A 14,045-nucleotide genomic window follows, 5' to 3' on the forward strand; every position below is an offset into this window, starting at 1 on the left:
GCCACATACCCATGTAGAGTGTTATTCTGTGGCTCATTTCTGTGATTCTACCAAAAGCCTGTCTTTTTTCAGTAAAAATGTTGACAAAGCTAGGGAATGTTTGCATACTTTGTGACTAGTGCATATCGTACCTCTCCATATCTTCCTAGTTATCCAAATTTATCTCATGGATGACACTACTTCATTTTTTTTTTAATATGCAATATTCTTCTGAGAGCATTTTCAGAGAAACCATGTAATTTGATCTCCTTGAAAACACACACTTTCATCTTGCATTTTTTTTTCTCTCTAATGGGCAGAGATATATCACAACATATTCTCTCAGCCAAACAGGCTACATTTTTTAAGGCAAATTTAGGACTGCTGCCATTGCAGAGACATCTATAGTGGCCTCTGGAGCTTTCACAGCTTTATGCTGACAGTTCAAAATCTGCTGTGTGTTTTATTTTCTTTCCTTTTTTTTCTCCCCCCAATGTGTAAAAACTGTTTTGGAAAAGGATCTTTCTCTAACTTTCACATTTTTCCATATACTTTCCTCATAGCATAGCTGTTTCTCAGAATAATTCATCGCCGAAAGTAATGGGGATTAATAACAGGTCTGTGTTTTCTAAGGAATCAAAGCATATAGTTCCTTTTCTCGCTGCCTACCTATACATACATTTTAACTTCCTTTGGGCATTGATTTAAGATGTATTATGTGATGTAAGCTCTGTAAGAAAATTCATGCCCAGGGCAGCTTCTTTCTTTTAAATGGAGTCACCCCGAGGATAAATCTGACCCCAGGATACAATCCCAGATCAAAACTAGACTTTCTTAGTTTTATTATTAAATTTCTCTGGTCAGTTCAAAATGTAGTGAAGTGTGAAGAAAGCACATCTAGTTTACAGGGTTTTATTATTATTATTATACTATAGTTTTCAGTGTAAAAACACTTAAGTTGGTCGTACAGTACTAGTGTGAAATTTAGTTCAGTGGTAGTTTAGCTTATTAAATTGGGATTTTAATTGCTAGCAAGCTAGAAGACTTTTTTTTATAGTGTTGTATCACTACACAACAGGGAGGACACTGCAGGCAGTGAAAAGCTTTGGTCCTTTGCAAGCAAATGGCAGGAATGTAAAGAAAAAGATGTGAAATCAGGGTGAGAAATTGTCTGTAAAACAATGAAATACAACAATCTTTTATCGTTATATGTTGGCGGATCACATACTGTATCTCCTCTTTTTTTTTTTTTTTTTTTTTTTCCTCCCAATTGGGTATGTCTCCAGGGACTATGCATTATTTCGAGGTTATAAAGAGGCTAAGTTAGCATAATTGATATGGGTGCTTCCCCCCTCCTGCATCCAGGTCCCAGGCATTTTGTAAAACCGAAGCTGGGTTCAGAATGGGACTTTGGGAAGCTCCTGAGCTCCCTGGATGCTGTTTTTGTACACCCAGTGCTGCGGGCGGCCCCGCTATCTGCCAGCCGCCCGTCTGAGCCGCAGATTGGCAGAGCCACCGGTGCCCTGAGCTGCTCTGCTGCTGCCCGGGCGCTTGGAGCGCGGCCCGTGTCCCTGTGCGATTGCCCCCTGGGCTGGTGAATCCCACAGGAGATCCCGCTGGTGCCGTGCGGGACACTGAGGTCCCTGGCGGTGCCATCCCCAGTGCTCCTCGTGCTGCTCGCGTGACCCAGGGTGTCAGCCCCAGGCACTGGATGCTCGTAGCCAAGTACTGCTTCATTCACGGATACTTGTGTTGAAAACTGTTACTGTAATGGCTGGGCTTCATCTGCTTCAGAGTGGATGGCATGTCCTGCTTCCTTGGCTCATCTGCTGCAGTTTTATTGCACTAATGCCTAAAATTTCTGGTTGAAGGATTCTGCTCCTGCAAAAGTGCCGAGTAAAATATTATGATAGTTGAAAAAAGGAAAAAATGAAGAAAAGAGAGGGGGAAAAAAAAACACAGACCTTTTGAACTTGGAGCATTATATTAGATTTTATGTGGTACGGAAGCTGAGCTAATCAATAAATCCTGTGGTCTCAAGTAGGTCAGTCCAGAGCCGGTTTAATGCCTCAGCGCTGCACTTTTGAAACATTATTTTGAAACATAATTAAAGGTCCCAAAGAAGGATATATCAGTAGCGTGGTGATGTGAAACTTTCATTACTCATTACTGTCAGCTTTTTTGCAGATTTTTTTCCTGTTGTTTCTATTTCTGTTGTATAAAACCTGGCAGGCCAGCTGAGCACAGTTTCCCTTGTAATGGTGAAAGTGCCTTTTCAGCGGCTGTGTTGAAACCTCAGAAATAGAACTGAGATCCAGCTAAAACTTTTCCTATAATAACTGTGTTTCATCTGCAGATCAGGTGGAATGCTGTGTAATAAGTGTTGAATGTTTCAGTGCCTGCTATGTGATGCAGTCAGCCTTTGAATGCCAAGACTAGCCTGGGTATCATTTGCATAGGAGGAGTTTTTGAAGTTAATGGTATATGGATATTACAGAGCCAGCTAGAGGAATTTTGGATATGAAGGGTGTGATGAGTTATTATGAATAACCTTTCCAAGACAGTTAGCATTTGTCTTTTCAGCTAATATATCTTACATTTAAATGAACTTTAAGCATAAACTCTTGTGCAGTGCTTAAATGAGCAACACCCTTCTCTTATAAATCAGTTCTGCTCCAAGCAACAGTTCTGTGCTGACCTTAGCTGGAAAGTAAGAAGGCTGCGAGGTGCAGGTTTGGGACATCTGCATGGTGGATGTGCCTTAACCTTTTCCCGTTCTCTTTTCCTTTCCAGCAGCAGCCCATGTCACAGCAGGCCTCCCTGCAGCAGGTGCTTGCGAGCCAGCCCGTGTGCCCAATCCCACCTGCAGCCCATCTATTGCCCCAGTATCAGCCCCAGACTTCTCAGGTGGCAGCTAGCAGTACACCCCTAAAACCGCTCCAGATCTCAACCGTGCCGCCGCTTCCACCGGTTGCCCCCTCCCAGGTAATAGCATTGGAAATTGTGTGGGAATACGCTTATGTAAAGCTTTCCAGCTAATGATGAGCATGACTTGCATTTTTTGTGTGGCTGTTTTAAATGCATGTCGATTTAATTGGTCCCAAAGAATATAGCTTTTTCATACCTTCTGTATTTTTCTTGAATTTGTTCAGTGAATCAAAAATACCCTTTGTGAATAATTCTGTGTCATGCCTAGATAATCCCGTAACGGCAGCTACAAAATTGCAGTAACTGCACTTTTTCACACCTTCCTCCTTGGTGTACTCTCTTCCCCATCCCAGGCTTAAGAGCATGAGCAGTTGCCCAGTTTTTATGTTCCTGAAGTCTTAACTTCACCATCTTCTCCACCACCCACCCTTCCCGTTCCTCACTCCCAACCCCATTTCTGCTTTCGATAGCAGGGCTGGACCTTCCCTCGGGTCTGCACGGGTTTGTTGGTGCTGCTGGTGTGTTTGCTACTGCCAGCCCCCATGGTGGGAAGCAGCTTTTGCCAAGGGGAATAAGTGAGCTGTCCCAGAATACCAGAGTGGTTCTGACCTGCTGTCTCACAGGGCAGTTTTGCTTTTAAAAACAGTTCCTTTAGAACAGCACATTCTTGTGCTGCCTGGATTGCAGCCTGCCTGGTTAAAGACAGAGTTTAAATTGTTGTGTTGAATTTTGCATGAAAGAATTTTGTTTTTCCTGATTAGTTTTTTATTTCTTTCTGTCAAAATGCAAGCAACTTTTTTCTGTTAACATGTTGCTTGATGGCTCTTAAATAGTGTTAGAGTTTTAAGCTTCTAAGGTATGAAAATGTCCCCAAAAATGATTTTTTTTAACTAATGTTTTCAATATGAATCAGTTTATATTACTGTTTATAAAGCTCAGGAAATGAACAGACAGACATAATTATCATCGTGACACTGGTGATTCTTACATACTTGTATGGCAATTGAAACTACTTTGTACCATCAATGAAAGCACTTGCAATTTATGTGATATTATATTTTTTTCAGATTCCTCAGTTTCCTGTCATTCCTGCAATTACTCCTCTGGCAGGACTTGACAACCTTCCTCCAAACCTCTCTGACATACCTGCTGCAAACGTGCCCCCCATTCCTGCTCCTTCTCCATATTTTACTCCGGCTGTGATTTTGCCAAGCCTCCCCATGAACCCCGCTCTGCCTCTGGCGCCCAATTCCCCCGCGCTCCCCATGCAGGCCGTGAACCTTCCTCATACAACTGTGGCTTCTCTGGTCTTGCCCTGCCAAACCATAGTGCCAAACATGTCGGCCGCCACCATCCCGTTACTTGCCGTGGCTCCGCCGGGAGTGTCGGCTCTGCCAGCACACCACGCGGTGCCCCAGCTCTCCCAGCAGCAGATGTACCCGGCCACCTTCCAGCAGATGGTCCCCAGCGAGGCGCCCTCTCCCCACCACACGCAGGCCGCTCCGCAGCCACCACCAGCTCAGTCGCTCCAGCCCAGCCTCGTGCATCCTTCAGAGCAGCCCCTGCCCGCGCCTGGCGCTGGTACCCAGGTAATGTGTTGACGTGGGGCTCCATCGATGATACGTGGTAGGGTGGTTGTGGCCTGGGGCGTCTTCTGCGGGGAGCACCCAGCTGGGAGTGGTGTCTCTGGTTCTTGAGATGTTCTGTAGCTTCTTGACCTCCATTCTGGAGGTGGTGGCTGGGGCTCAGCTCAGGGGAAGCAGGTGAAGGCTTGAGCCAGTGTCAAGTGGACCTTGTGGATGTGTGCAATGATCTCATGGGCTTTGAGAAGCGCGCAGATACGTGCTCTTCTTGAGTTTCCCCTGCCTTCTCCCATCTCAAGAGCAAGAGGACAGCCCCAGAGGAAGGGTAAGCTCTCATCTCCCAGTGGCAGAAGACGTTAGGCCATAACCATATAGAGTTTGTGCAACGGCACATTCCTGATGTATGCACATACCAATGACAGAATAGGGATGACTGACAGGGTTGAGAGAACCAATACAGTTGCATTGATACAGAAGTGCTTGAAAACAGTTTGAGAAGCAAAGGGAGGTCTCCATTTGGTAATGACTCCAGCAGGCTGCTTGGAAGATTTATTGATCAAGATTAGACCTTTTCTCCCCCTTAAAAGAAATGAAGCATAAAATGAAGCTTCTGATATTAGCACTGTTTGCAAGAGAAATGATTCAGGACTTGTTAACACAGTCTGTAAATACTTCTATTGCCACATTTGAGATATGGCAACACTGTGCAATGTTGCCTGAGCCAAGCAAGAGTGAGAACTAAATTTGTTAATAATAGCTTTCTTGAAAATTTGTGTTCTACCTCATCACTTTGCTATAACATGTAGACTGAAATTCATAACATTACATTTCAACCTGCCATATCATGGTGTCTTTAACACCATACATCATACTTAAATTTCTGACTCCAGCTGTACATTTCGTACAGAAATGCTGTTTGCAAAGATGGAGCCAAGTTGGAGCCTGATACTGCTACCACTGAGCTAATTAGTCCCCATGTTCCCAAGGGCTTTAGAGGGAAGCGAATGGAGCCAGTTGTATGCAGCATGCATGGCCAACACCAACCCTGAAGAACTGGTGTTCCCAAACTGTGCTGACATAATCATTGTTTACTAAATATTTATGGAAGAGTTGCATAATACTTTTTACGATAAAAGATGGTTAATACAAACAAAATGGAGATGTGCAGACTATCCAGAAATGTTCTTTTCTATTCCTTAAAGTAATTCTGATTGAGAAGTATTTCTTTATGTAAAGGAGTTCCAGGAGAGTTTGATATCTTGCACCTGTATTCAGCCTTGCCCAAGATAAATTATACATTTAAATATTTTGTGAATTATTTTAGTTATGCAAGATGAAATAAATTACATCACTGCCCTTCTGCAACGCACACTGCAATTGTTACTGTAAGCACTCCACATAGAAAGCCTCCTAACTGTTACATGTTGCAAGCTGTACTGCATCTTTATCCATATTAAATCCTGGAGTAATAATTGGGGCTCCTATCCACAATGTTCACCGAACATATAGTAATGAAATTGCATGACTATATTCTCATGAGTCTTGTTTTTTTATATATTTTCCATGTATTCTAAGTCTGCAGGTTTAAAACAAGTTTTATTTATTCTTTATTGTAAGTCTTTACTTTAAAAGACAAACAAAAAATGCAGAGTTTTAGTTAATTCTGAAAGTCTATTTTTTCTTCCATATTTTCCTTTCTTTCTTTTTTTTTCTTTCCTTTCTTACAAGTTCATTCCCCCGAAAAGTACTTAATGCAGGTAAAAGGAGAGTGTTTTCTCCTTAAGTGTAGAAATGCAGTATAGCAGCATAGTCTCTAAGGTAGCTGGAATCCAATGGTCTCATTCCAGTTCCCACAAAATGCTTAAGTAAATAAAATATTTTAACACATTAAACAAGGCAACAAAGATCTCACAAGAAGTGTTTGCAGACAATGGGCCTTAGTCCATAAAAAGATGCATCTGAAATGCTTACACCAAATGGAAGACACAGTTTTGTAAAACACTAGGATATACTCAGTGAGGTTTTTCTGTTTGTTTTTTTTTAAAAAAACAAAAACAAAAAACAAAAATAACCAAACAAAAAACTTAGTCTATAGCAGTTAATGGTTCTACATATATATATTAGAGTATTAAAAATTTTGTTATTTAGAATATGGGTAGAGAGCATACTTTCATCTTTGTGAACACTGATATGTGCTTGTTGAAAATAGAGCCAAGTATTCAGGACAATGAGCTCATCATCTACCTTTTTTTTTTTTTTAATTTCTAAGCAAAGTTTGGTTTAGTTTTTCCTAGTTAACAATACTTCAGCAATACACGTTTTCAAAGTTATGTAGGAATGCAACATTTTCATTTCATTGTTTTGAAGCAAATTTAAGTTCCGAGTAGCTTCCTTTCCAACCAGAGATCACACAAATAAACTCTCACTGCACAGTGATAATCTTTTTTTCTGTGAACTGCAGTGCCTTTTCATCAGTATAGGTCACCAGAAGCTCTAAGCAGAGGTTTGTTCTAATAGGTGTCTATTGTGTTACAGCAGATGACTGGACACACTCAGTTTGCTCTGGAAACTGGAGCCCAGGTGCCTGTACTGCCCGTGCAGCCTTCGATAGTCATGTCACCACCTTTGCAGTTGCAGCCCGAACTATTGCCACCCTGCGTCGCTCCAGAAAGCGTTTCCCAGGTCCATGGCAGCCTTGCTACAGCTAGTCCGCCCGTGCCCGTAGATCCCTGTCTGCCTCCGCAGCCTTCTGGTCTTCTGCAGCTCCAGCCAGACCTGTCCCAGCAGCTGGCTCAGCAGCTCCCCGTGCCCTGCTCAGCAGCCCAGGCAATTACAGAGTCATCTCAAGAGGTAGAGCTGTTTACTTATGGTCATAGGCTTATTTCACAAGGTAGATTATCCATGCTCAAGGTATAGAAGAGATTGTCCTAGATCCTGGCAGTTCTGGGTCGGCAAGTAATTGGCTATTTCAGATGAAACTGGAAACTAAATGTTGTATCTTCTTGAGAAATGTCCCCTTGAAGAAATGATGAGTCAGGTCAAGTCAGCTACCAAATGCATCTTTGTCCATACTTGAGCACAAATAAAATCAGAAATAGAAGTTACATTCTTTAAGTGCCATGGACAGTACAGAACTGTCCTATGGAACTTCATCCATGTTTTGTCCAGTCTTGTTTTAAGTGTCTTAATGTCTCAAGCAATTGTGCTACAATCATTTGCCTTAAGCAACTATTTCATATGTAAAAACTCTTCATGCTCTTCTGCTTGAACCTTATTCACATTTCATTCAGCGTTGTATCCTCCGGTACTGCCTGAATTCAAGTCTAGTCCTGGTATTTTTGTTTCTTCAAATGTTTGTAGACATTACCAATTCTTAGTGGTTATATAAGCAAGTTGCATTTAACTGTATTTCTTTGTAGAACAGTTGGCTCCTTGTGTCTGCTATTTTGACTTTTCTCTCCACTTCCATAATTGTCTAAACTTCATTCTTGACAGGTGTTACAGAATGTTTCCTTCTCTTTGTTTCTGTCATAGATATTCAGAAACAAAGCAAACCAAAGGTTTTGCCATTTGTGCCAGATTTTAGTAAATATGTCTGGATTCCTCTCCACTCCTTCCGCAAAGCTGCTGTCAGACTTCAGCTTCCTCTTGAGGCTCTGTGCTCTGAAATACCTTCCCTTGCGAAGTAACAAATCCCGTCTTTTCAAAATGAATCTCTTTTTGCCTATATTTTTACATGCTTGTGTATCATCCCATATCTACATCATACAGCCTGTGAATGTCAGTAGATGTACAGCCTAATCCCTACTCCAGGAATGCTAAGTAATAGTACTGCCACCGAACTACATTTCTGTTCTCCGTGTTGCCTGTCCTGCTCTCGAGTGGTGGCTTAGTTCTTGTCAAAAACTGTTCACGCTGTGATTTAGGATATTCCCCTCAGCCTGCTGAATTTCTGTGTCCTGTAAGTTAGGTAGATGTAGCAGAAACAGCAGAACTCGCTCATGGGGCTTCATCTGCAGAAGCCCTGGGTAAGCTTCATGGTACCATGTGGGTGAGATACCTTACTCCAGGTATTTCTCCTTTAACCTGCCCTTTCTTTGTGCTCGGTCTAGTGTCAGAGTCAATGCTGGTGCCAAATCTACAGCCTGTGATGGAAGCTCCGTCCTGCTAGGAGTTTGGGAATATGTGTAAACATCTTTGCTCTAGTGCAGTGTGATATGGAGGATACAAGTTGTCATATGTTACCCAAGGAATAGTTGCACTCTGAGGCATGTGTCTGTCCCTGTCATTTTGTCAAATGCTTAGAAACATTTAACCACTGTTTCGTTAACTTCATTCTCGTATTTCATCTGTGGGTTAACTTCTTTCATTCAATTTATGAAATCAATCCAAAGTCATACTTTGATCCTCTTTTCCCATGGTGGTGTAGGAAAGACATTCAGTGGAAAAAGCCTGATGATTTGAGCAAGGTGGCCAGATATATTTGAAGCCTCTTTTTCCTCTACTCGCACCTGCAAAATCTCTAATGAGACCCAAGCCCCTGGGGAGTGCAGGTGGTGTCCTCTGCTGCCCCTCTGTTATATGAGAAATAGGAATCCCGTAGCTGTAATGGGCCTTAAGTGTTGACTGTTACAGCTTGTTTTTGTGCAGAAAAAAAACCCCATAAGCTTCAAAAATTAACTCTCCATATAAAGGTCAAGGTGTGTTGATTTTTATGACATATATTGCTAAGGTTTTCTTGGATGTAAGAAGAGTTTCATGTCTATACATATTCAAACACTGTATTTCACTTTTGCTCTGCCATACCATTTTTATCTCTGTCTTTTGTTTGACCATGTGGCGATACTCATATCCAAATCAATATGCATTGATCAGGCAAATGAAATTTTGTAAGGCATTTGATCAAGTGCATTGTCGTAGATGCATTATGTCTGTGTTCTCAGTGTTCATTAATTTTGCAGTTCTGTTGAAATTGCAGTCATGTTCAGCATGGCATGTGTGTGGTGTTGTATGCCGTAAGTGCTGTCGACTTGTGAGAAGCTAAGCTTTTAACCCTGGTCTGCAAATTGTTTTGGTATTAATGTGTACTGGTAACAATCAAGGGACTGGTTGCTAACTGTGAGTAATGGTGGGATTTATATATATATAAATTTACAAATTTATATATATATGTGTAAATATATTTTTATGTTTGTATTTGTGTGTGTGCATATATACACAGGTGTCTGTGATTATAGTAGCATCATCTCAAATTCTGTGATAACAGATCCACCCAATGAGAAAGTGCACTGATGGCTGTCCTAGCACTGCAGTCAGTGAAGAAGGAAGTTTTTGTGGAAAACTTTTGTTGTAGAAAGCAAGAGAAGATGGTATAAAGTCTGTGTTTTTAAATAACAGCCTTTTTCATTTATATGTTCATAAGATATTTTTGTCAGCAAGTTAAATTCACTGAAAATATCATATTTCAGGAAACTATTAAAAATAATAAAGCAAATTAGGTTGCACTTTACATGCACTTAGAAAAAGAAACTAGATGAGGTAGGTGCTGGTACGTGGTTTCACCACGCAGTATGTTGCTCTGTCACGGTGAGGACCTGCTCTCTGTTTTTTCACCCTGTCACCTGCTTTCAGAATAGCAGAAAACTGACTGGTCCACGAGCTCTGTCCTAAGAGTGGTTGTGTGTAGATGCTGGTGCTGTGCACAGAAGTGGTACTGGGGAGGGTAAAGTGGGAAACTTCCATGTTCTGAAAATATGTTTAACATTACTGAAGCCTTAGTAATAAAAAACTTGTTTAAAGATGTTTTACACATGCATATATAATGCATCTACCTAAATGACTTTTCCTTGCATTTTAGGAGCAGGCAATGCAGGACAAACTTCAGGCACTGTCACAGAGCTGTGAAAGGTATCATTATAATGTCTTTGGCATACGAAATTTTCCTTTCCAAAGGCTGTTCTTCACCTCTACAATGATAAGCCAGAAACCGCAAGGGGTCACATATAGTCAGAAGCTTTGGTGAGAGAAGACCAGGAGCTGAAAGGGAGGGAGACAACAGCTGTTTTCTCCCTAGGCTTCACCCTTTCATGTACAAAGCTTGTCTGTTTCAGTTCACTCAGCTCTGTTAAATCTTTTGTTTGGGTGCTATATCTTGAGCCTTATATGCATACAACCACTGGTTTAATTTCATTTTTGCATTGCGATTTTTCTTTTTGCTAAATAAAATGGTGCAGCCCCAGATTTTCATGGTGTCAAACCTGTAGAAATGCAACCTACAGTATTATAATTGGGTATGTAGTTTCTTGTGTTGCTGTAATGGTGATATCTGTACCAATTTCTTCTGTAATGATTACCAGCTGAGCTATGGGGCTTTGGCTATGGGTGAGAGTTGTTCAGTGAATGCCTCTGAAGGTATCATTGTAGCAGGAGTTAAAACATTTGGCCAGAAGTGCTTCTGTACCTGAATAATTCCTGTATGGAAAAAATAGCAAATGGTGGCTCTCAGAGCCAGCTCAGTGCTCGACAGAGTTATTAGAAAATTTAGTTTTACCAGCCAACCAGCCAAGGGAAGTGAGCAAAGTTAGGATGAAGAGATGAGGAAGAGCCCTGGGGAGGAAGACTCAGTGCTTTGGCTAATGACAGGCACGTGAGATGAAAGAAGGGAGGCAGAGGCACCTCTTTGTGGGGCAGGACTGCCCTCGCCAGACACACAGCATCTCCCACACTGCAGTTCCCACCTCCTTTCAGCACTCGAGTATAGAAAAGCAGATAAAAAATGTGTATGCATTAGCACCCAAGTACTTTGCCTGCTGCAGGTACTTGCACTGCATTCATCTTGACTGACTGTGAAGGTACAGTATTTTGTTCTTGGGCTAGGACTTTAGTGACCCTGTTCTATTTTCCTGAATAGACAAAGTGAACTGAGTCTATGCACTTGAAGGCTTCTAGTTCTTGCTATTTTTCCTTCTGCCCCACCAAAAAAAGTCAGTCAGACACAAGTGAATACAAACCTACCACCTTTTAGGATAATTTTAATTGCACTATTTTTCCTAAGGATTTTTTTTTTTAATTCTGACGGAGAAGAATCCCAGTGAAGTTAAAATTCTCTGATTTCCAGGAAATACAGAGGTTTTAGGGCAGAAGGAGAATGGTTTTTAATTTGAACTTTCAGTGAGCCTCCTACTTTTTGGGTACAAGTGAAATATTTTTCTTGGCTCTCGGGTAGCTCTGGCTATAAATAAGTTGAAATGAGTTCACTGTCATCTGTTGAGAAGATTGCTATCTAATTTGTTGTAGAAGGGCATATCATATATTTAGTCTATTGAGTTCTTATTTGTCTGTTCTGAAACATACTGCTGGAAGCTTATTTGTCATGACTGTGACAATGTGAAGAGTCTGTCAGAACATGTCTCAGTCATACAGGGAGGTCTCTGCTTTCTGGGTGCACGTGGCCAACATTTGAGTTGGGTTGTACTTGCACAGAGTGGAGGGAACAGGGCATTCAAGTAAAATGTGTGGCAGTTCCAGTGAAGGTATGAACTAGAATACATTCCCTGCGCAAAATGTGCTCGCTGTGCTACTGTAGGAGCTGCACATTGGAAACAGCTGCAGAGTGCAAGGAAATGATCTGTTCTCTCTAATTAGTGCAGTTATAACAAGAAGTAAAGGCCTTATATTCAACCAAGGGATCTGTAGGTCAAACTTGAAAAAAAAAATGTATCCAGGGAGGTTATGATATGACAGGAGGTTTTTGAGATCAGTTTAGACAAATGTCTGTCAGGAGTGGTTTACACAGAGCTGATCATGCCTTTGGGTGATAAATGGACTAGATGACCTTAGAAGATTTCTTCTTGCCATGTTTACTATGCGTCTCTGAATGTTTCCTTCAACTTTACAAATGACTTGCAAGCTTTTTCTGTAAGTGTCATATTGCAATAAGGTTAGCAGTTAGTGCTTAGGTTGCTAAAAATATTATGCTGTCACTAGCTGGGCCATTGGTCATCTGGGATATTGTGGCGTAGTGCACTTTTTATATCCTTGAGAACTGCAGAGACGGGAGACTTGGGATCTCACCGGGGGCTGTGTGGACAGCTCACACCTTTCCTTCATCTTTGACCAAATTGAGCGCATTTGAGACAAATTGAGCGCATTTAGACTTTCTACTGTGAGAGTGAACAACAGGGAACTGGATAAACTGTGGCTTGGTAAAATATGAAGGAATCGTTGCCGTTAGGAGAGGAGCTCTGAGGATCTTCGAAGAAAGGGGCTTGGGGAATATGTATGAAAATTAACCCGCCTTTCACTGTTATTAGCAGAAAACTTTATAGATTATTTCTGATTAGTTATGATAGCCAACATAGGTGCCTGATTTGAAGTAGTTGTTTCCTTTTCGAAATGTCTTTCAGTAGCTGTCTTAATTCAGGCCAGAGGTACAGGCGTGCAATTTTCTTGCAGTCTCTCTTTTTCTTGTATCTTATAATTGTATAACACCATTTTGTTGGGGTTTTTTTGTTTGTTTTTTTTCTCCTTTCCATTAAAAAGCTACATGAGTCCAGATGTTGCTTCAGGTAAAGAAATGAGTGACAGCTTTGAAGGTGCAATAGGAAGTGGAAAACAAGAAGGAAAGCCTTCAAAGAAACATAAGAAATCTACCCGTGCTCGTTCACGCCAAGAAAAGACCAGCAGGCCAAAACTGACCATACTAAATGCAAGTACAGCCTCTTTGAGGGTCTTGTTGGAGTTGGTTTGGTTGTGCCAGCAGTGAGCGTTGTTAATCTTTTCCTGCAGGTGTGTAACACAGGGGATAAGATGGTTGAGTGTCAGCTCGAAACACATAATCACAAAATGGTGACTTTTAAGTTTGATTTGGATGGTGATGCGCCAGAGGAAATTGCTACTTACATGGTAAGACTTGGCGATGCAGCTCCCCAGAGTCTCGTAATGTAATGAATTGCTTCAGCCGCCTTCCTGTCAGTGTACCCCCTTTTGGGTAGCTGTGTAGCTGAGCGTTAAACAAAACATTATTGTTTTTATGTATTCCTATAGGTAGACAATGAATTCATATTGCAGAGTGAAAAAGAGACATTTATTGAACAAATGAAAGATATTATTGATAAAGCAGAAGATATGCTCAGTGAAGATACAGAAGGAGAACGAAGTTCTGATCAGGGGACGAGTCCCCAACAAGATACTGATAGAATGGAAATGAATGAAGTAAGTAGTGTGAAATAGCATTATAATCCCTTTTTTGCAATATATCCTTACTGTAGGTTAGTTTTGCATCCTGTGTTGTAAAAGACTTCTTAGCCAGAAAAGTAATGCTTTTCCTCTGCTGAGCTTACAATTCAACTATTCTGTGGAAAAATGCTCCTTCGCATTGATACCAAAAAGACTGGTGGTTCTGTCTTGTTTTTGTGTTTTAACAGGAGAAGCGACAGTCTCAAGTGAAGACGCCCGTGTATCAGCAAAATGGTAAAAGTGTCTTTTGAATACAAACTTAATTTTAATTTTGAGTTCTAAGGCAGAAGTTTATCCAAGTGTTTGCTATAGAGAGGA

The 14,045-nt window shown here is 41.3% G+C and overlaps 1 protein-coding gene across 1 annotated transcript in view; it reads left to right on the forward strand.

Moving 5' to 3' along the window:
* WNK2 (WNK lysine deficient protein kinase 2) overlaps window positions 1–14,045 on the forward strand; it is a 97,586-nt gene that overhangs the window by 56,236 nt on the left and 27,305 nt on the right. Inside the window, exons 10-17 of the mRNA XM_088522892.1 lie at window positions 2,773–2,964; window positions 3,975–4,496; window positions 7,026–7,340; window positions 10,348–10,397; window positions 13,032–13,197; window positions 13,278–13,394; window positions 13,536–13,703; window positions 13,916–13,961. Coding sequence (XP_088379018.1) covers window positions 2,773–2,964; window positions 3,975–4,496; window positions 7,026–7,340; window positions 10,348–10,397; window positions 13,032–13,197; window positions 13,278–13,394; window positions 13,536–13,703; window positions 13,916–13,961 — 1,576 coding nt within the window. The remainder of the gene's footprint in view (window positions 1–2,772; window positions 2,965–3,974; window positions 4,497–7,025; window positions 7,341–10,347; window positions 10,398–13,031; window positions 13,198–13,277; window positions 13,395–13,535; window positions 13,704–13,915; window positions 13,962–14,045) is intronic.

Source organism: Tinamus guttatus, unplaced genomic scaffold (genome assembly GCF_059628265.1).
Source record: "Tinamus guttatus ecotype Peru unplaced genomic scaffold, ASM5962826v1 Tinamus_guttatus_pri_ptg000169l, whole genome shotgun sequence".
Classification (NCBI taxonomy): domain Eukaryota; kingdom Metazoa; phylum Chordata; class Aves; order Tinamiformes; family Tinamidae; genus Tinamus; species Tinamus guttatus.